Consider the following 22,736-nt stretch of genomic DNA (forward strand, 5'->3'; position numbering starts at 1 on the left):
AACAATGCTTAAGTAATTAAGGGTTTGCTTAGTAAAGAAAATTATTTTACATTTTCATCACTTGTCCTATTACTTATAACAAAAGAAGCTACTTGTTTTCAAACATTTGCACGTTAAAGGATGAAAACACCGAAATGTTGTTTCACTCTTTCCCTTCAAATCAAATATCTAAACACAAAATAACTTCAAAACAATGTCACAGTTATCAAATCTTTTAATAACCACTTATTTCAGGATGCAGAGGTAAACACATAAATGGAATACACACTTTCATGCATTTTTCGACCTCCTCAACACAAAAGCTCATCTCCGTCAACATCCCATATCCCGTCCCCTCCCTGAACACCCATTTTCAATAACACTCAAGGTTTAACACAAACCTAAATCTAAACAATTGAAACTTACAAGGTGTAGAAGAGAATGCCAGCTCCAGCTTATATCTTCCACATCGACGAAACCAACCTACGTTTCCTTAATCACAATTTCAAACCTCCAAACAACGACAACCAAAAATAGGTCAATGTGACAACAACTAGAGCAAAAGGAAAAAAATTAACCTCAAAGCTTCAACTACTGACCGGGATTCGAGGATGACGACAACTACGGTTCGACTCAGGGAAAACGATGCCTGCAATGCCACACTACGGTTCGGAGAACGAATGCCAAGTTACCGTTTCAGTGAAAGCGATTTCGGAGAACGAATGCCAACTACGTTCGAGAAGGAGTGTGAGCTCAAGACTAACAGAGTTGCAATCGGACACGGAGAATGAGTGGAGGGAAGAAGACAGTGCAGGGAGAATGTTAGGGATGCATAATAAGAAGAGTAAGGGGGAGAAGGTTAGGGCTGGAGAGTGAGAAGAATCGAAAGTAAGAAACAATCGAGACTGAGAAGACTCTAAGAACAGTGCACGTGCAAATTTTTTTAATTACATAACGATATTACAGAGGGATAATCCGTATATAAAATTTTCCCCCAATTACATACGGAAAATCCGTATGTATTGCCATTATTCATATCCGTATAAAAATTCCGTATGTAAAATTCACATTATATACGGATAAAAATCCGTATAAAAAATTCCGTATATAAATACCATTTTTCTAGTAGTGATTTTTAATAAAAACAATTAGTCCAGAGTGAGAAAAGAATTAGAAGGAAGCTCTCTAACTTACAACAGAGAGTGTTATACTAGTTTAATTTAGACCCGTAGATTTCAAAATGCACTTAAGTTGGTCCTACATACACATAATTGATGAGATAGACATCCCAGATATACATAATAGTTGAAGAGATATAAATACACGTAAAATTATCTCAGAATTCAATATTACAACCTCAAACAAATTACATAGTGGATACTGCCACACACAATAATTATAACAAGCTTTTTAGACTATGCAAATCTCCAAACTTTAACCCTTGATTTGGAGACAAATAATGGCAGTCTATTTAATAGAAAAAGCTTGTATGGATTCACTTGGCCATCATCATAATGTAAAAGTTTGGCAATGAGCTTGGATGAATGATTTTCAATGCTTTAATCAGTTTTTAGTTCAAGAAAGTTGTTTTGTTGCCTAGTTTTCTCTCATATGCTTGTAATTGACATTTCCTTTACTTTTGTTGCTGTTACCTTCCGACAACTTCTGGATGGAAATAGATCGATTTAAGAATCTGGAGAGAATGTTAGATACTCAAAAGGATATTTTGATGTATGTGGAACATAACCCACCTTTTCTTCTTTACTCTTGGAATCTAGCTATACTTGGGTTTTACTTTTGGAATTTAGCAGTCCTTCGGTTTTACTTTTTGAACAGCATTCTCTTGGTCTTCCTTCGCTACTTTTGGTTCCAATAAATCCGAAAAAGATAACTTATGTCCTTTTGATATCAGAAAAATAAAAAATTTAATTATACGTTATTGACTTGAAAAATGTTACCTATACATTTTCTGACATTTAAAATAATGATACCCATTCACACTACTACAAAAATGACATATTGTATCAACTATTTATAACATATTAATTACATCGTTTAGAAACTTATGTTGTATAAGACGATATAATAAGAGAAACACATATAACATCGGTTGTCTCGATGTCATTTCTTGATTGTTTTTTAAAATAGGGTGTTGTCAAACAAGCTAAGGTTCAAGTGGCGGCAACTAGGTTTCAATGGGAGCTAGCCATGAAAGTTAGGGTTCAACGCAAAGTAATGAAAACGGCTAGGGTGTTATGAAACCTCCTTTGCAACAAAGAAACAACACAACAACATACCTTTCTTTTTGAACAAAATTTAACCTCAAATTCGTATCACTTGAAAATCTCTTATCATTTATGATATATTATTTCCTAAACATATATGAGAAGAAATTAAACAAAAACACTTACAATTTAAAGATAAATGTTCCATAAAGGAGAAAATTAACATTTATAAAAACATTTATAGTTACATAATAATTTAGAAAATTAAATAAATTATAATTTCTTTTTAATTTTATAAAATGTTAAATTCATTGGGGGAAGCTAATTTGTGTTCGGTGGGTGAGCGGACCTCACTAGACAAAAGTTTGAGTTTGAAATTTTTGTTTTCTATTATTTTTATGTGTTTTAGGTTTTGAGTTATATTTTAGAGTTTTTAAGTTTTCTTAAACTTATGTACCTATATATAGAGGTACCAAAAGTTTATGTAAACACTTTCAAGTCATATTATATGCATTATTTGAGAGATGATTCTTTTGATTTTTGGATTATAACTCTGATTCTTATCAAAGATTGACATCTTTGTTGTAAATCTCTTGACTTATCAATCTGTTATATTGTGGCGTTTCCATCCTTATTTTATTTCGTATTCTTCTCTAATTTATTTTTGTTGTACCTCTTAGAAGATTCAAATTTAGTAACAATCATACTCTTTTCTAGAAAGGATATATCATATCAACATTGATCTTGTCATCTCCATGATTGTACGATTCTTTCTCTTTGAACACTGATGAGGCCCAATTTAACTTGTTAGCCGTTGCTAGGACTCGGGTTCAATCCCCAAATCCTTGGCAACGGCACTAAAAACTTGTTAGCTCAAAAAATACTTGTTGGGCTCGATTTCGGCAAGTGCACCGAATCGTTCAAGTAATAAACCGGTAAGACCGGGTATCGTTTTCCCAAGAGACTCGTAATACTAGAGAATTGTGAGATTAACAACTCATATAGACTCAATAACAACATCAATATACAGAACAAGTGCAGAAATGTAAATTCATACATAATTACAAGGTTGGACTTTGGTATTGAAGGCACTTGGAAATGGAAAAGACTAGAAATGGTATGAAATGACATTGCTAAGGTTAGTTTTCACCAATGCACTCTTGTGTATGACCAATTTTATCTCCTCTCTATCAATTTACTAAAGTCAATCCACTAAAACACTCTAGCCCTAATTCCTTAGGTGAAAGAGCCTAGGTTTTCCTTATCAAACCCCAATTCCTTGGCAATCTAACAAGCAAAACCCGCATTAAAGAATTGGGATCTAAGACAACATGTGAATCATCTTCCATTCCTAGAATCAATGACCCACAAGGACTCTTATTTCAGTTCAAGATTTCATCTTACGTTCCCATAATCCATAAAACCCCAAAATCAAGCCATGAACGTTCCCATTACATGCAAGCTTTAAGATTGGAAACAAGAATACTAGCAATTGATAGAAAAGGCATATATATATATATTCAAATCATTCAACAATTACACAAGAATTCAAAGGCTACAACTAATCCCAACAAAGATGGATTTGGTTCTCCATTTCCATGGAGAACCCTAAAGCTTACAAGATGACCATGGAAGAAGATGAAGAACCCAAGAGGAAGAAGGGAGTGTTCCCACGAACCCTAGCAGTCCTCCAAGCTCTCCTCTGAGTGAAATCGCGTCTCCAAATGACCAAAGACCCAAACCCCTTCGCGTTTCTGGGTTAAATAAGCTGGATCTGACACATCAGCAAAAGTCGCGCCCGAGCGCCCTCTCAGTCGCGCCCGGGCGCGAGCCTCTCGGAAAAAGTCGCGCTTGGGCGCCCCATTTCTCACGCCCGGACGCAAGCTTCTCGCAAAAAGTCGCGCCCGGGCGCCCCTTTTTCACGCCCGGGCGCGACCAACACACAAAACTAGCACCTGGTCACTTTTCTGTGCAGAAACTGGCCCTGGTGCAGTCGCGCTTGGGCGCCCCTCAGCCAGGGGGGGCCCGGGCCTGACTTTTCAGCACTGCATCATTTTCACTTTTTCTGCAGATCTGCTCGCTTCTAATGGTTGGTTCAGCCTTAGACATTGTTGGAGAGTCTTCCAAGCTCATTTTTAGCTACAAAATAAGGGATTATTGATGAAAGTACATCAAAGTAGCCAAAAACACAATTATTTAGAAAATAAGACAAAACAAGAGGATTAAGCAAGTTATAAGTAAGAAAGGAGTTGATTTTGCCATTAAAATGATGCTTAAAATATGGTATAATTTAGCATTATCAAACACCCTTTTGATGTGAAATATATGTGACTATAAGTTGTCTCTCCATGTCTTCATCTTCATAGAATTTTTCAAACTCGCGAGATATGTACTCCTTTCCACAATCACTTATAAGTAATAAGGGTCTTGAATTTCTTAAATACTCTTAAGACTTCTGACTTTACCTTTAAGAAATAGACTTGTGTCATTCTAGAGAAGTCATCAATGAAGAGGATGAAATATATGTTGTTGTGATGTGGAGGCATCCTCATCGATCCATAAACATCAGTATGGATCAATTTCAGTAAGTCTTTGTAATTAGTGTTATTTGTCAAGGAGACATCATTCGCATGATTCATTATTCCCCTTCAAGCATGAAGATCTCTCATCATGTTTTTTTGATATAGAAACTTTAAGGCATGTGTGTTGAAGTGGCCAAATCTCCTACGTCAAAGCCATGAGTCATCAACTTCTCCATTCATGGCAATATTAGTTCTAGCTTTGAAGCTTATAGGAAAGTTTTTATTTCTCTTCTCCATTTTTACTTGACCAATTTATAACTTTCTGCTCTCATAAATTTTGCATGTATCTTTCTTAAAGTGAAGAGAATATCAATTCTCCATCATTTGGCCAATACTTAAAATATTCTCTTTAAGATTGAGAACTAATAAAACGTCCTTGATGAATTTTGTACATTTCTTTGTCTCCACCATGACATTTCTTTGACCTTGATTTATCTCTAGCCATATGATTACTGCATCCACTATCCAAGTACCAACTTCCTTCTCTGTTAGTAGATTCTCGATTAGCATAGAATAAGTGTTGCTCTTTATTATGTTCTTCCACAAAGTTTTCTTAATGCTTATTTTTATCATGATAATACTTTTTCATGTGACCAAATTTCTTGCAATATTGATGCCAACGATCTTTTTTCAAGTGATTTGTCTTTTTACAAATGTTACATGGAGGAATTTTTCCTTGATGAATACTTTTATTTCTTAACTTTTGACCTAGATCGATTAGTCTTGTTCTTTTGCTTGGACGAATCCATCTTAACCTTAAGCTCAAGTTGTCCCATTTATAAAGTGTGTCTCGTTAAATAAACAACAATTTAAATAAAGGTCAAAATTGAATTATGCTCTTACTTGAAATGATGGTGAAAATTCTTCAAAGAATTCAAGTATGAATCTTAGTGACACGTTAAGTAAAAATGAAAAATTTAAGCAACATATACACATTTTTATAAATTTATTGTATTAAGATATTTTAGATAGGAGATGATATTATATATCTTATATTATCCTTAAAAGGAGTTTAACATTACAAATACATTCATCTATGAGAAAAGAAAAACTTCTCTTTAAAAAAGAGCCTCAAGTAAAAAGATAATTTAAATAAATATAAAGAATATTAGGATTTAAGGATATTCAATTTTATTTTGTAAATTTAAATCACAATAGGTTAAACCCATTTTAAATTAATTCTATTTCAGTGGATCACACTTTTAAAATTATTTTAATGAGTGTTAACGAAGTTGTCTGATAAAGAGAACCTTTGAAGAACACGACGGTAGCTAATGTTGCGGATGCTTTTTAATAACAACAGCTCCTTTCGTATCAGAATATTAAAAATAGTAATTAAACATTCAAAGTTACATTTCAACTTTTTAATTTTTCAATTTTGATTTATTTCGAAAAGAGTATACTTTTATTCAAGAAAAGAACTATTCTTCCTTCTCCATCATATCAAAACTAAGCATCTGTCACCTTACACGCCACTCACGTAAGCTTCTCACCATCTTCTTTATTTTATATATGTTCTTAGCTTCAACTGTGCCTTATAAAATAGCCTCTGTCATCGTCTACACGAACTTCCTACTTGAATTTCCCAGGTAAACTCAATTCTCACTTTCACTCCATCTTCTTTCTTCTCTATAGTCTTAGTCTGTATTATGCCTCCTGGTTCACTTAATACACTGAAAAAATGGTCACAGTTACAGATACTGATATTCCAAACATGTAATACTAAAAATGCTATCTATGTTAACAGTATTCTTTTCATGAAAAAGATTAAACAAAAACGTTTTAAATTAGAAAGAATGATTTTATTAAAAATAATTAAGTATACTTATTTTTATGATCAAGTTTCAAATAAAGTAAAGACCTCATATGTATTAAAATATACATGTGATACAGAATTTCATTAAATTATGACACTTAAACTTTCAAACATAATTAGAAAAGAAGGTTTTACATTATTATTATGCTGAAGGTTAAAGGGCTTGGAAAGACGCAAGCAACAGCATATGAATCCGGATGTGGCATCATCTTCAGATGTACCCAACATTAAGATTAAAATACCAGGAGATGATGAAAGCCATGACGAAACTCCTCCTCTTATTGCTGCTTCACATGCCTCATCACCAGATTCAGTTGATAAATTGTGGAACTCTAGAGAATGTGTGGGTAAGTTATGCATACTCCAAACTATTGCATTCACAAGGGTGCAAGAGCAAACTCATTGCTACTTTACATGCTGTCACACCACACGGTTTTAATACAATAATATTGCTAGATAGATTTGAGTTTTAAACAAGATTAGGGTAAGTTATGTGTATATATCTATGTATATAGAGTGACTAAAAATAAGTTGGAAAGGATTGCAGATCTGTACTGGCATGCACTCCTCAATAAGTGGGATAAAATGCTACCCATTGTCGAAAAAGATCCAAATAGTGTACGCATTCAATTGAATAGATTAGGCGACAGAGCTCTTCATGTAGCAGCAGGTGCGGGGAGCACTGCTTTTGTTGAAGAGTTGATTAAGTTTATGAGGCCAGAAGATGTGCTAATACATAACTCAGATGAGATGCTTCCAGTTCACTTGGCTGCTTTATCTTTCCATCACAGAATAGTTCAACTTCTATGCTCTCACCATCTGCTTGACAAAATGGCTTACAAGGATATTAAAAAACTCTTTTTTATGACTATTAGCAACAACATGTTTGGTAAGTGCATCTATAACTAATTATAAACACCCTTCTTTATCCCTTTTTAAAGCTATTTGTAGTACTTGTCATGTTTTACTAATTAGCCAACTCAACCAATTCAACTGATATGATCAAATATCTTCTGTTAAATTCATTATGACTCAATGACAAATTTAATGATCTGTTCAAATTATTTTGATACAAACCCAGATCAGATTCAATATATAATTTTCAATTTGGTAGCAGTTTTTCTTTACTTTATTCGAAAATTTATACTCCTAATTAATGCATCAAAATACTTTTCTCCACCTTTTTGTCTTCATCAAATAAACTTTCATCATCAACACACATCATTTATAGCTTTTCTAATGTTTATCATTTTTCTTAGCTTTTCACAAATATGAGACTTCATGAATTGAAGAAGTCGGTAAATGAGTTGGAGTAGAAAATTCGTTTAGTATCTACAACTTGTTGATCACTTTGTCTAAGATAACAACTTATTGATCACTCTATTTAAAAGAATCATAAGTGCCTTTTTTTCCTCCCAATTGCATATCCCATGGCAGTGTTTACATCTCTATATTTACAATAGTTTTCCTATTGATTGAATTATGTTTTAACTTTTTAAACTGACATAACCATTGAACTCGTGCTTCTTGCATACATGTAAAGGATATATGCTTCACACAACTGAATAGGATATCTTAACTAACTTCATATCTCTCAATTCTCATAATTTAAACTTTTTTTATCACAAATGTTAGATGTTGGTATTTTGTTAGAACTTAAACTCTAATACCACTTTATCATCATACATATTTGTTGTCATTTAACAAATCAACCATGATGTTAATGTTGTAGAAAAGCTAACACAAAACACAAACACAAATTTTTAAGGCATGTAGATCACTATTCTTAAGGACTTATTCGCAGTGTGTTGCGCAAGCTTCCCGAATAAAATAAGAACTTCCCATAAATTTATGAGATATCAGAACTAGCAAAGAATTCTAAAAAGATTAAAAGAATAAACCCCAAATTTTATATGAAAGAAGAGAGAGAATGGAGAAATTAAGAAAAGAGAATGAGAGAAGTGTTGTGTTTTGGAATGAACCCAAAGACTCTATTTATAAAGTAGAGAAACAAGTGAAGTCAGTCCAAGTCCATTGCTACCGGGAAGAATCCCGCGTTAGCTTATGAAAATAGTTTCAACCAACAATATTAAAAGGTTTAAAGAATAATTCTGATCTCAAAGAGTACCATACCATATATATATACATACAAAAATTCTATAATTTTTCATCTATTAAAGAAATGACATTTGTACAAATTATAATAATATCTAAATTATAATTAACACAGTATTTAATTGTCTAATATTTATTAATAAAATATTTAACACATCTTAACGAGACTTTGGAAGCGTGACTTGCATATGAATATGCGGAGATTTATGGACTAATATGGAAAATAACATTCATCAACCATGCTTCATTCGCAATATACAAGCTAATTTTACAACAGTTAATAACCCATCAAATGCTTAATATATATAATTCCACTAGAGAATACCCTTACTAACTCATCTTTTCATTTTCTGGCAACCCTCCTTTTGTAATTACTATTTCAAACAATACATGTTCATCATCGCTATTTACCTTGCCTTCTGCATATGCAATCCATCATGGTTATTTAATTTGTGCATTTCACAGATGTGGCCATTACATTATTTGAAAAACATCCACTTGCTTTGACCCTTGCAAGAGATAAAGAGGAGCTAACATCATCATTGCATATGCTGGCACGAAAGCCTTATGAAGTTCTAGGTAAGCTTCATTATCTTGGTTGTTAATTTAGAAATTTAAGTATCTATATATCTTTAAATAAGAATTACTTCTTAATGGTCAATATTGAGTGTTATAATTGTAATATATTTATTAAGTTATCAGTCTCATGATACAAAGTTATAGCAACTGACAAACAAATATTTACACTTTCAATTTTAAGTCAGGAGTATAGAACTTTCTAAATAGAAATAAAACAAAGAAAAGGTGCTTAATATAAGATCAACATTTAATTTGACTTTCTTTTTTTCTTATTTCTTTTCATGTTAATCATTTCTCGGACCAATCTAGACAAAGAATTACAGGGCGACAGAGGATTAATAGGAACGGGTATATATGCGATTGCTGTATAGGATAGTGGATGAAGTCAAAAAACTGAAAATCAAAGACATGTTGGCGTTGACTACTGAACCATCCTAAGTGTTGTTTGATGCTCTAGAATCAAGAAACGGTGACTCAGTAATATGGTGTTTTATGGGGAGTTCTTCATTACTCATGACCTTTAAGGACTCTAATGGACGGAACCTAGTACACTTGTTTTTTCTATATCGACGTTTGGACTTCTTTGAACAATTTCTAAATGAGAGAAAACAGTATTTACTAAGAGCCGTGGACAATGAAGGTAACAACGTTCTACACCTGGCTGCGCTTTTGGCCCCTCAATTCAAATTATTCTCAGGTTTAAGTGCAAAATTTCAAATGGACAAAGAGCTCTCTTGGTTCAAGGTCAATTTATTCATTTCCTTATTCCTTATTCGATCGTTCTTTATTCGATCGTTCTCTTGGTTCAAGGTCAATTTATTCATTTCCTTATTCCTTATTCTTTATTCAAATGACATCAGTTACAGAAATCTTGAACGTACTTGTGGTTGATAAATAGGATGCGGAGAGAAGAGTTCCTCATGGATTAAAGAGTATGAAAAACAAGAAGGGAAAGACACCAGTTGATGTATTTTTTGATGAACACAACCAGTTATCCAAAGATATCAAAGAAGCTGCTAAAGGAATAGCGGATTCTGGAATGGTTGTGGCAACGCTTGTTGCTACTGTAGCATTTGCAGCTGCTCTCACTGTTCCAGGTGACAAGAACAATGTCTGGTTCATATTTTTCATCGTCACAAATGCAATCGCATTGTTCACTTCTTCTGCCTCCATACTCTCTTTCTTGACAAATTTCATTTCTTCAAGATTCGCAGACACTGAATTTGTTATATCAGTACATCCCAGCTTGTATTATGGCCTTCAGTTACTAATGATCTCCGTTACTACTTTGGTTTATGCTTTCATTGCAGCATCCTTTCTGATATTTGATCACACAACAAAATGGGTTTCTTATGTAGTGACTCCAATGGGGTTTTCCCCATTGCTTGTGTTTATTCTCTTCCAGTCTAAGTTCTGGGATGACTCCTATTGGTCTAAATACTATCGTCCTGATCCCAACCTTGGGCGCCAAACTTAATACTCACTCACCTACGTTAGCATCATTAAGTGTCTTATCCTTTTATTCTTTATCGTGATATTGTAATTTTAGTTTTAATTGAAAAACACTTTCGATCAAGATTTTTTGGTGTCTTTTCAATTTTTGTTTATAAGTTTTAAAAGAGTCCATTAGTTGTGTTATTAATAATATAGCTAAATCTTTTTTTTTCAATGGTGATTGCAATTGCATGGTAGAAATTCTAAGATTCTCTTTTCAAGCACATTTTTTTCATTTATCCCATCTAACTAATTATTTGTTTTATTCTATGATAGTAATCTTTAATGGTCTCAGGTGCTTTCATTCTAATTAATTTAAATTCTTGTTTTAGATAATGAAGTTTAACATTGTGTACCCAACACTTCCTTGACACTCCTATTCTATTGTGTTCCTAGATTGCTTTGAACTTGTGATAGTATTTTGAAGTTGTGAAAGAGACAATTGATAGATAAGATAATATGGAGAGTAGTAAAATGGGAAAGTAGTAGTTAAAAAAATGTATTTTGTAGTTGTGTTAGATGTTATCTTAGTGTACATGAGTAGTTATAAACTCATTATTTTAGAAAATACTAACCACAACTTATATAAAATGTTTTTGAAATTTTTACCTATATAAAATGTTTGATTTTTTTTCCTATCTTAAACTTTTCTACCATATTTTAGAATTTGTATTATATTTCAATAATTTTATCTTAGACTTTTCTATATTATTATAAAATTTGCATTATATTTTAATAAAACCAGTGGAGAGAAGCATAACGGGTAAAGAATTGCTCAAAGGGATACGGACAGAAGTTAAAAAACTGAAAATTGACAAGATTTTGGCATTGATTACTCAACCATAATGTTGTTTGATGAAATAAAATCATCAGTCCCTTAGTCTTAGTTCTAACCTGCACTCACTAGTAAAAAAAAGGGATTTGGACGCACTATATATGCCTCGGTTTTGCAGAAACCGAAGTGTAAAAGCGCAGTGACATTTTCGTAGTTTTAGCGAAAGTATATGCCTCGATTGTCCAGAAATCGATGTCGAAAGAGGCATACTATCTCGGTTCTAAGAACAACCGAGGCAGAAAATCCAATTGCCAACACATGCAAACAAAACTTTTTACCTGACAACCTTTTTGAATTAGGGATATGATAATGCTAATTTTTACCACTATCTAAGCATCAATTTAGTAGCAAAATCAACTCCTTTATAACTTATAACTTGTTAAATCCTCTTCTTTTGTCTTGTTTTCTAAATAATTGTATCTTTGGCTACTTTGATGTGCTTTCATCAATAATCCCTTATTTTGTAGCTAATAATGAGCTTGGAAGAGTCTCCAATAATGTCTAAAGCTGAACCAAGCACGAGAAGCAAGCAGATCTGCAGAAAAAGTGAAAATGATGCAGTGCTGAAAAGTCAGGCCCAAGCCCCCCCTGGCTGAGGGGTGCCCAAGCGCGACTGCACCAGGGTCAGTTTCTGCACAGAAAAGTGACCAGGTGCCAGTTTTGTGTGCTGGTCGCGCCCGGGCGTGAAAAAGGGGCGCCCGGGCGCGACTTTTTGCGAGAAGCTTGCGCCCGGGCGTGAGAAATGGGGCGCCCAAGCGCGACTTTTTCCGAGAGGCTCGCGCCCGGGCGCGATTGAGAGGGCGCCCGGGCGCGACTTTTGCTGATGTGTCAGATCTAGCTTATTTAACCCTAAAACGCGAAGGGGTTGGGATCTTTGGCTGCCCAAACACGATTTCTCTCAATTGGAGCTCTTGGAGGCGAGCTAGGAGCTGTGGAAACAGTCCTTCTTCAACCTTGGGTCTTCCTCCTTCTTCCATTTCCACCATTGTTGTAAGCTTGAGCTCTCCATTCATGGAGAGCTAGTTTCATTATTGTTGGGGGATTGATGTAGCCACTGAAATCTTATGTAAACCACTATGTTTTGAATGAATTTATGCCTCTTTCATTGATTGTTAGTGTTTAATTCCTTTTCTTAATGCTTGTTGTGAAATTGCTACCCATTACATGATTTTAGGGTTTGCTTGATATTGGAAAATGTTGGGTAAATCTGGACTTGGATTAAACACCTAAAGGAAATAGTATCTAGGAATAGAGCTAGGACCTTTGGTTGTCTTAAGATCTCAATTCTTAATGCAGAAATAATTGTTAGGTTTTCCAAGGGATTGGAACCTAATAAGGAAGTCTAGGCTCTCTCTACCAAGGAATTGGGTTTGAGTAATTTAGTAGATTGACATTGGCATATTAATGAAGAGGAAGTGATTTTCTATACATAAGAGTGAAGTAGGTGAAATCATACCCCCAACAATACCATTCCATGTCATTTCTAATCTTTCCATTTCCTAGTGTTTGAGTATCTAAGATCACTTTTATCAATTATGTTTCATGTTTACTTTAATTGCACAAAAACACAAATTATGAAGCATTCTTTAGTCTAAGTTAGCTGGAAATTATACGATTGTTTGGTGACACGAGTCTCTTGGGAAACGATATCCGGTCTTACCGGTTTTATTACTTAGAACGATTTGGTACACTTGCCAGAAAGTTAACAAGTTTTTGGCGCCGCTGCCAGGGACTCGTGGTTAATACTATACTTTTGTGTGTTTCTAACCAACTTAGGCTTTATTCTTATATTCTTTTTACTGTGAATAATTTTTGTTTTCTTTTATTTTCGGATAACTTGGTGCTCTAGTATTGTTGTCTCTAGTGTATGCAGGGCACAATCCGTACTAGGAGCACAACATCATCTGAACCCCTCCTTTTTGACCCTGAAGTTGAGAAAAACTGCCCGTAGAAACAAAAGTAGAAGGAGAAGATATGGCTGCCAATCCAAATGGTCATGGTGATGGCCAAGCTAGACGCACCTTGGAGGACTATTCTACATTCTCAGGGCCTCTTCACTTTAACAGCATTTCTAGGCCAAGAGTTAATGCCGCCAACATGGAGATAAAGCCTGCTCTCATCCATTTGGTGCAGAACAATCAGTTCCAGGGCCTTTCTCATGAGAATCCGTACAATCATTTGGCCACCTTCATTGAGATATGTAATACTGTGAAGATTCATGATGTTCCTGATGAAGCTATAAGGCTGAGCCTATTTCCATTCTCGTTGGTAGGAAACGCCAAGGTGTGGTTGAATTCTTTTCTTGAGAATAGCTTCACGGCATGGGAGGATGTGGTTGCCAAGTTCCTCAACAAATACTTCCCATAGTCAAAAGTAAATAAAGGAAAGCAGGAAATCTCATCTTTTCAGCAAGATGGTAGTGAAACTTTGAGTCAAGCATGGGATAGGTTCAAGGGCTTACTACGAAAGACGCCCACTCATGGGTTTGATGAGTCTACCGTCCTGAATATGTTTTTGGGGGGCCTTAAATCACAAACCAAATTAATGTTGGATGCCTCAGCTGGAGGAAACATCAGATGGAAGACACCTGAAGAAGCACATGAGCTGATAGAGAATATGGCTTCTAATGACAATGAACTGCAAAATGAAAGGGCTCAACTCCAACAAAAAGGTGTTTTTCAACTACAATCTCAGGACGCCTTGTTAGCTCAAAACAAAATAATGACCCAACAACTCGAAGCTCTCATGACCAAGCTCTCTCAACTCCCTAAAGAGCTCCAGAATGTTTCGCAAGCTCAACATCAAGGTTGTGAGCTATGTGGTGGAGATCATATAAATGGTCAGTGTGCCATGCAAGCCAATTTCCAAGAGGTGAATTATATGGGTAATCAAGACCGCCAAGGTAACTACAACCAAGGATGGAGACCTCACCCAAGCATGAGCCAAGGACAAGTTGGGCCATCAAACATACCACCTCAACAACAATATCAACCACATCCATCCTTATCTGACAGGACCTCAAAGTTAGAGGACACTATTCAGCAGTTTATGCAAGTGTCCATCTCCAACCACAAGAGCACTGAAGCTTCCATTAGAAATTTGGAGATACAAGTGGGTCAACTTGCTAAGAGGCTCGAGGAAAAACCTGAAAAGAATTTTGTGGCCAACAATGAAGTTAACCCTAAGGAGGAATGCAATGTCATTACAACAAGAAGTGGAAAAGAGGTTGGGGTTGATTACAAGAAACAACTGCCAAATAAAGAAAACAGAAGCAATGAAGATGAGATTCAAGCACACAAGGAAATAGATCAAGAGATTGTTGGGAGAGAAGAAGAAAATAAAGGAAAAGAAAAAGAGAAAAAGCAAAAAGAGAAAGAAATAGTGAAACACCTTCCTTACCCAAAAATCCCATCTACTAAAGGGAAGGAGAAACAGTTGGCTCGGTTCAAGCAAATATTTGATCAACTTGAGATCACCATGCCATTGACCGAAGCACTGCAACAAATTCCTGCTTATGCGAAGTACATGAAGCAAATCCTCAGCAAGAAGAAATATTTAGATGAGGAAACAATTGAAGTACAGGGAAATTGCAGTGCCATCATGCAGAAGACTCTTCCTCCAAAATTTAAAGATCCGGGGAGTTTCACCATCCCGTGCACCATTGGAGACCATGATATAGGGAAGGCTCTCGTTGACTTGGGGGCTAGTATCAATCTGATGCCCCTATCTATGCTTAAGAAGATTGGTGGTCTTGAAGTCAAGCCTACAAAAATGATGCTGCAGCTGGCGGACAGATCCATCAAGTATCTGTATGGTGTCGTGGAAGATGTGGTGGTCAAAATAGATAAACTCCAATTCCCGGTGGATTTTGTAGTTATGGACATGGAAGAAGATGCAGAGATACAACTCATACTTGGAAGACCTTTCATGAAGACAGCAAAGGTTGTTATTCATGTAGAAGAAGGAACAGTGAAATTAAAGGACCAAGATGAGGAAGTAACTTTCAACGTCTTTGGAGTTGAGCAGCAAAATCATGAAAAAGAGACTAGTATTGAAGCCACTGATGAAATTTTATCAATTACTAGTCTAACAGAGAAAGCTGCCAAGTTGGTTAAGAGGAGCCTCAGCTGTTTATCCCCAAGAGTAAAGGGAGAGGAAGAAGAAAAGGAAGAAGAACTAGTTCACCAAAATTCTGTGAAAGCAAGCGATGAGCCCAAACATGGCAAACCAGTGAAATTCAAGAATAGGTTATGGGTCATCAAGAACATCAAGATAAATGGAGTACTTGAGATAGAGGCTCCATATTCTAGGAGAGTCAAGTTGGTGACTAGGAAATTACTGAGAGGATGTTGGTGTCATGACAAGAAGAGGCACTGCAACATCAAGAATCAAACTTGAGCTTAATGATGTCAAGCTAATGACGTTAAACAAGCGCTTACTGGGAGGCAACCCAGCTTTCTAACCCTCTCTCTTTGTGTGATTTTGTTATTTGAGTGTGTTTTTATTGTTTGAATTTGCTTTAGAATGTTTTGATTTGATTTTGTTATTTTGGAGCATGTTAGTTTCAATTGTAGTTTTTGTGTTGTTAATGGTTAACTAGTGTAATGTTGAGTTTTATTGTGAATTGATGTGTTTTAGAATTGTTCAATCTGTTTTTATGTGTTCTAGTGTGATTGTGTATGTTGTGAATGGTTATGTTGAGTTTAGGTATGTTTAAAGTGTAAAATTTGAAGCCTTGAGTTGTAGAAGAAAGCTTTGGAAGTGTGCACCTAAATTGGAATTCTTGCACTCAATTTCAATCCTTATGGATTTGATCAAGTTTGTATAGTGAAACCATGTTAATCTGGGCTGAATTGAGCATCAAGAAGTGCCAAATTCCACAAATCGTAGGTGTAGTTGTGAAATTCTGCAAATCTGCAATCTGGTATGGCGCTCCAGCGCCCTCTGCTCAGGGGCGCTCCAGCGCGCTCAGCACAAATCCAGTTTTCTGGCATTCTGACCCATAGCTAGCTCCAGCACCCTCTGCTTAGGGGCGCTCCAGCTAGCTCCAACCAGACCAGATTTTTCAGCAACTCTATTTTTCTCTTCTGCTTCAAATTTTTCATGCTCCAGGCTGTGTTTTGTGATTTTTCTTGTGTATTCTGTGTGCGTTTGACCTTGTGAACTCATGATCATGTGATCTAATGATTGTTTGTTACAAATACATACATTGTGAGCTCACATTTGCAAACTTTATTTTCAATCTTTTGTGCAGAAATGACTTCTTCATCCAACTCCAAGAGAATAAAAACAAACGCCGCCACAAAGTAGAGATGTAAACAGAGGAATATGCGACCCAAGTAGCATGGCTTGGGGACCAACCCAATTTATTGGGGGAGGTGGTGCAGAAAATGAAGGAGTCTGACAATGAGCTACAAATCATGAGTCACAGGACCTTTTATTTTGCTTTCTTTTACTTTGGTGGTACGCGGGTCGCACCGCGTACAAATTCGATGCACGAAAAATAATGCAGTATAGCTAGGATGTGACTCCTAGGTCGTCTCTCAAGGACCAAATGTGGTTCAGTCTTAGGTCAACACGTAGTGGGGAGGTTGTGATTGTTTTTGGTTGCGGAAAAATGTAAATGTTGAAAGCAGTAAATTAACAAACCGTAAAAATAAAACAGAAAATAGTAAAAAGAAAAACAAAATTTAAAAACAGTAAAACGAAATTAAAACAGTAAAAATGAAATTACAGCAACATAAAACAGTAGAAATAAATCTGGGACAGTAAAAACGAAAATACAGAAAAACAGAAAATACAGAAAACAGTAAATACAGAAAACAGTGAAAACAGAAAATTTTAGAAAACAGTAAAAACAAAATTACAGCAACATAAAACAGTAGAAATAAATCTGGGACAGTAAAAACGAAAATACAGAAAAACAGAAAATACAGAAAACAGTGAAAACAGAAAATTTTAGAAAACAGTAAAAACAAAATTACAGCAACATAAAACAGTAAAAATAAATCTGGGACAGTAAAAACGAAAATACAGAAAAACAGAAAATACAGAAAACAGTAAATACAGAAAACAGTGAAAATAGAAAACAGTAAAAACAGAATCAAACTTAATGCAGTAAAATACAGAGAATAAAATTACAGTGAATTAATCAACATGCAAAAGTAAAGAAGAGGAGAAATTAAATTGCAGAAAACAACAACTGAAATTGAATTACAACAGAAATTAAATTACAGCAGGAAAAAGAGACAGTAAAATCTGAAATTTAAAAACAGAAATTGAAATGCTTCTAAAACTTACCTCATGTGCCGTGACAAATTTGCTTGGTTTCATTGAAATGATAATTGTAAATGGACATCCAAAACCATAAGCATCCAACATCTATATCAATTTAATTTGCAAAGAAAACTTACCTCTTTTCAGCACTTCTTGTCATCTTTTGAATTGAACACCAATTTGAATTTTATTCTCCACATGCACACTAAGTCAGCCACAGTACCAAGTTTTCCTTTCCTTCTTAATTAAAACAAAATCAAAGATGAATTAAAAGAGAAGGAGCTTTGACAATTTCCATAAGTTACCAATTGCTTTGTTTTTATTTTTTTTTACTTCTTACAACTTTAAAATAAAATCATGAATCAATACTTCATTACTTACCTCAAAACAGCCATGAACATTCAACCTTAAACCATAAAAGGATTCAAACAAAAACTTACCAAAAACAAGGAAATGAAAGAACAAGAATAACACTTACACATCCATTGGTTTTTTATTTTTTCAGCACAAGTGAATAGAATGAAACACTTCCAAATTGAAATTACAATGCTTATAAAATTACAACAACAACTTACAAACTCAAAATACAAATTAATACCAAGATGAAAACAGTAGATGAATGAAAGCTTAAATGGAAAAGTGTACAAAACCAAAGGTGAAGGCACCAAGAACTTCAAGCTACATCATCCTTCATTCTTTCTAGCAATCATAGTTTTTTTTCTCATCCCACTCTCAACTCTTCTTGTTTGCCTTGGTTTTTCACGGCTCTCTCTCCCCAACTCAGAAAAAAAAAATTGGTTTCTTTCATCTCCACTCAAAATGATGATGAATTCCTTAGTGGATGGAGCCCTCAAAGTAATGGAGTACTTCCACTAGCTCCCCTTTTCTGCTGAACCAAGAATTGTTGCAGCTGGAAAGTGAAGTTTTTGCTGCTGGAAAGTGAAGTCTCTTGCTTGTGTTAAATCCATTGGCTTCCATGGGTGTGATGGCTGCTGAGAGTTATGATTCCTTTGGTGCTCCACTTCACATTTCCATGAGCATGTGCTAATAAAATAAAGGAAGCAAGACTCCATTCATTGTTGGCTGCCCATTTCCACGTGAATGTGTGCTCTTTCATGGGTCTTTTGCTTTCTTTGCTTTGGGTCCACTTGTCCCATGCTCTCCTTGGTTGGATGCTTCATGTGACACACCAAAGATGTTCCAAAATAATTCTCTATGTGCTTCATGTATGAATTGGAAGAGTGTGACAAATTCAGAAAATTTGTGGCAGCACCCATGCTTCATTCCATCATCCATGTACATTGTTTGTGCAACAATATTCACATAAAACTTTGTGTGCTTATGTGCTTGGTTTCCAATTCATTTCAACTGTGAGATGCATCTCTAAGCCAATACTTTGATATTCCAGCCACCACAAATACCAAACAACAAGTAAATGCAAACAGATTAAAAATCACTCAAACAGTGTGTACTAGACTGACATAGGATAGTAAAATAAATACTGGGAATAACACAAAACGAATTTGAACAAAGTAAAAACTATACTTGAAAATAGACATCTAGACGAAACCATGAAAAAAAATTCCATGCAAAACGGATAAGAATTGGACTCGAACGAAGAAATACAAGTTGACACAAAATTCAAACAGCAACCAGCGAAAATTGAAATGGGTAAGATGAAATTAGCTCAATTGTTATTTTTCATTTAGCCTTCAAATGTCCCAAATTGTATCTCCAAATTTTCCTTGTAAAATAATTGGCTCAGATAATTCAAATTAGTTAAAATAAGAATTTTCGATCAAATTTAGCACATTTAGGAAAAATAGGATACATACTGAGCAACTAAGCGCAATTTCTTGATTAAACCCGGTGTAATAAGCTAAGTGCAGTGAGTAAAATATTGATTCATCATTTGGTTACTAGTTAGCTTTTGTTTTTCAATTTTAGTTAAGTTGTTTTAGTTATCTGGCTTGATAGACTGTGCTGAACCATGATGCTTATGCTTGAATATGAAATGATTTTTGAGATGGTTCAAGTTAGTTCAAATTGTGGTTGCTTTCTTCATGAAAATTATGAGAATGCTCTATGTTTAATTGCGATCAATATTTATGGCAGTTGCTTCATGATGTTGTGGAACCTTGAGTTAATCTTGTGAGATGTTGTGCCTTATATTTTTCTTGTAAATGCTATCATGTTAGATCACAATTGACTTTGCCTGAGTTTCTCTGAATTGAATCATTTGCTTGCTTGTTGGACATGATCAAGGTCATCTTACTCTTCTACCTCTTTCACATGTTCTAAGCCAAATTAGCCAATACTAACCCCCTCAACCTTAATGAAAGATGTCTTCCCTCTTTGAACCTCAAGTCTATTGAAAATTCCTTGATTTCCCTACGTTGAGCTTAATAGAGCAATCATTTGTACTACAGGAGAATGGTTTAAGTTTGGGGGAGTTTGTTTAGTATGGGTGTATTGAGAAAAATAGAAAAGTAATGAAAAAGAAGAAAGAAGAAGAAGAGGAAGAAAAATGAATTCTTTGAAAAAGAATTGGGAAATGAGTTGAGAAGTGGTTTATTCAATTGTGAAGCAAAGAGAGAGACTAATAGAATATCATGAAGTAAATTGTCTTATCTCTTAAGCTCAAGGTGCTTATTATTCAGAAAAACCATGTTTCTTTCTTAACCCAACCTTAATACAAGCCAATCAAAGTCCTTGTGATGCTAACTTGCTTGTGAATGTGTTTAATTCGGTTGAAACGAAGGGCAAAGTTGATGTGTGTGACATTGTGATAGTAGAGTGATAGATACACATCCTTATACACTAGAGCATTAAAGTAAAACACTATCTTGAGTGAGGATTGGTTCTACATAATTCAGTAAAGCATTCTGCCATGATTGTTGATCTCTTATAAACTGTGACATTTGATTGATTCAATGTATTGTGAGCACCACAGTGGAAGACTAATTTGTTATACATTTCCAGTTGTTTCAAGTTAAGCAAGCATTGTGAATTCGGTTGTGCTTTTGAAAATTTTGTTGTGTTAAAGACAGATACCTTTTGCTTGAGGACAAGCAAGGTTCTAAGTTTGGGGGTATTTGATAATGCTAATTTTTACCACTATCTAAGCATCAATTTAGTAACAAAATCAACTCCTTTATAACTTATAACTTGTTAAATCCTCTTCTTTTGTCTTGTTTTCTAAATAATTGTATCTTTGGCTACTTTGATGTGCTTTCATCAATAATCCCTTATTTTGTAGCTAATAATGAGCTTGGAAGAGTCTCCAATAATGTCTAAAGCTGAACCAAGCATGAGAAGCAAGCAGATCTGCAGAAAAATAATAAGTTAACTAACTTAGACTAAGAATAACATCATTTTGGTATAATTCAAGTGTAATAAAATTTACATTCATAAATATGCGATAAAATGAACGTCTTAGAGGCTAAAAGATTGAAAATGGTTGATGGATAATGAAACAATATGGATGAGATGTTGGAGAATGATTGTAATTACTACGCTATCATGCAAATTCACATTGCTACTTCATCAATTGATTGCGTTTGTCAACCTTCCTACTATACTTAGACCCAATTCCTTGGTAGAAAAAGCCTAGACTCACTTTTGCAGTCCCAATTCCTTGGCAACCTAGAAAGTTTATCTGCATTACAATTAGAGGTTTATGACAACTAAAGGATCAAGCTCCATTCCTAGATACAATCTCCTATAGGTGTTAATTCCAGTTCAAGATCCACACAATATTTTCCAATATCTAGCAAATCTTAGAATCATGCTATGGTTGATCAAGTCACAACAAGCTTTAAGAGAAGGAAATTAAACACTCACAATCAAATGGAAGAAGCTTAAATTCATTAAAACTCAAGTGCATTTACATGAAAGTTTCGTAACTACATCATTCCCCAACAAATTGAGATTAGTTCTCCATAGTCATGGAGAACTTGAGCTTACAATGGAGAAAAATGGAAGAATGGGGATCCAAGGAGGAAGGATGGAGAGTTTCCACTGCCCAAAACCAGCTCCCTTAGGTTCGAAAATGGTGTTCCAAGCTTTAGCCGCCAAGATTCTCCACCCTCAGTTACAGAATGCTTTAAATAGATCTAGGGTTCCAGGTCAGTAGAGGTCGCGCCCGGGCGCCCCTCCTCAGTCGCGCCCAGGCGCGAAGCTCTCGCAGAAGGTCGCGCCCGGGTGCCCTCTTGGTCGCGCCCAGGCGCGGAGCTCGCGAATATGGTCGCGCCCAGGTGCCCTTTTGGTCACGCCCGGGCGCGAGGCTTGCGCAGAAAATGTATCCTGCCTCCTTCTTCTTGGGCGCTTAGGCGTGAACTTCCTTTCCTGCTCCATCAGATCCTGCTTTTGAATCCTTTTCTTGCTCCCATTCTTGGTAAATACAGTACTTCTCTAACAGCTTGCAATTCGCCTACAAATTTGAGGAATTAATGATGAAAACTTGTATGTAACGCTTAAGCTAGACTTATTCGCAAACTTAGATAAAAAGGGAGGATTAAACATGTTTCAAGCTTAAAAAGGGTAGATTTGGTACAAGACTTGGTTCAAAGATAATGGTGAAAATTACCGTTATCACAACCCCAAACTTGAAATCTTGCTTGTCCTCAAGCAGAAAAACAAACAAATGAACTAACAAACAACTCAACTTTAATGCTTCATCACTCAACAAGAGTAAAATTCAATCATGCTTGCTCATCATGTTGACTAGATTTTTGTCACAAGAGGTGAAACTTTCACTGGTGGTACTCACAAAATTACAGAATTTAAACATCAGCTATGTTCTATGAGGGACCAACACACATGGCAAAAGTATT

At 35.3% G+C, this 22,736-nt stretch overlaps 2 protein-coding genes across 3 annotated transcripts in view; both read left to right on the forward strand.

The window, feature by feature from the left end:
- LOC108338177 (cysteine proteinase inhibitor) overlaps positions 1 to 22,736 on the forward strand; it is an 83,377-nt gene that overhangs the window by 31,712 nt on the left and 28,929 nt on the right. The window lies entirely within an intron of this gene.
- On the forward strand, positions 6,335 to 10,807 carry LOC108336534 (uncharacterized). Of its 2 annotated transcripts, none has more exons than XM_052880456.1 (6): positions 6,335 to 6,375; positions 6,756 to 6,949; positions 7,150 to 7,491; positions 9,183 to 9,296; positions 9,606 to 10,106; positions 10,195 to 10,807. In XM_052880456.1, exons 5-6 carry the CDS (start codon positions 9,789 to 9,791, stop codon positions 10,771 to 10,773), a joined length of 897 nt encoding a protein of 298 aa, XP_052736416.1. In that variant the 5' UTR covers positions 6,335 to 6,375; positions 6,756 to 6,949; positions 7,150 to 7,491; positions 9,183 to 9,296; positions 9,606 to 9,788; the 3' UTR covers positions 10,774 to 10,807. The 2 variants fall into 2 exon arrangements, with proteins under 2 accessions (XP_052736416.1, XP_052736417.1); XM_052880457.1 differs by having other exon boundaries at positions 9,606 to 10,040.

This window comes from Vigna angularis, chromosome 7 (assembly GCF_016808095.1).
Source record: "Vigna angularis cultivar LongXiaoDou No.4 chromosome 7, ASM1680809v1, whole genome shotgun sequence".
Taxonomy (NCBI): domain Eukaryota; kingdom Viridiplantae; phylum Streptophyta; class Magnoliopsida; order Fabales; family Fabaceae; genus Vigna; species Vigna angularis.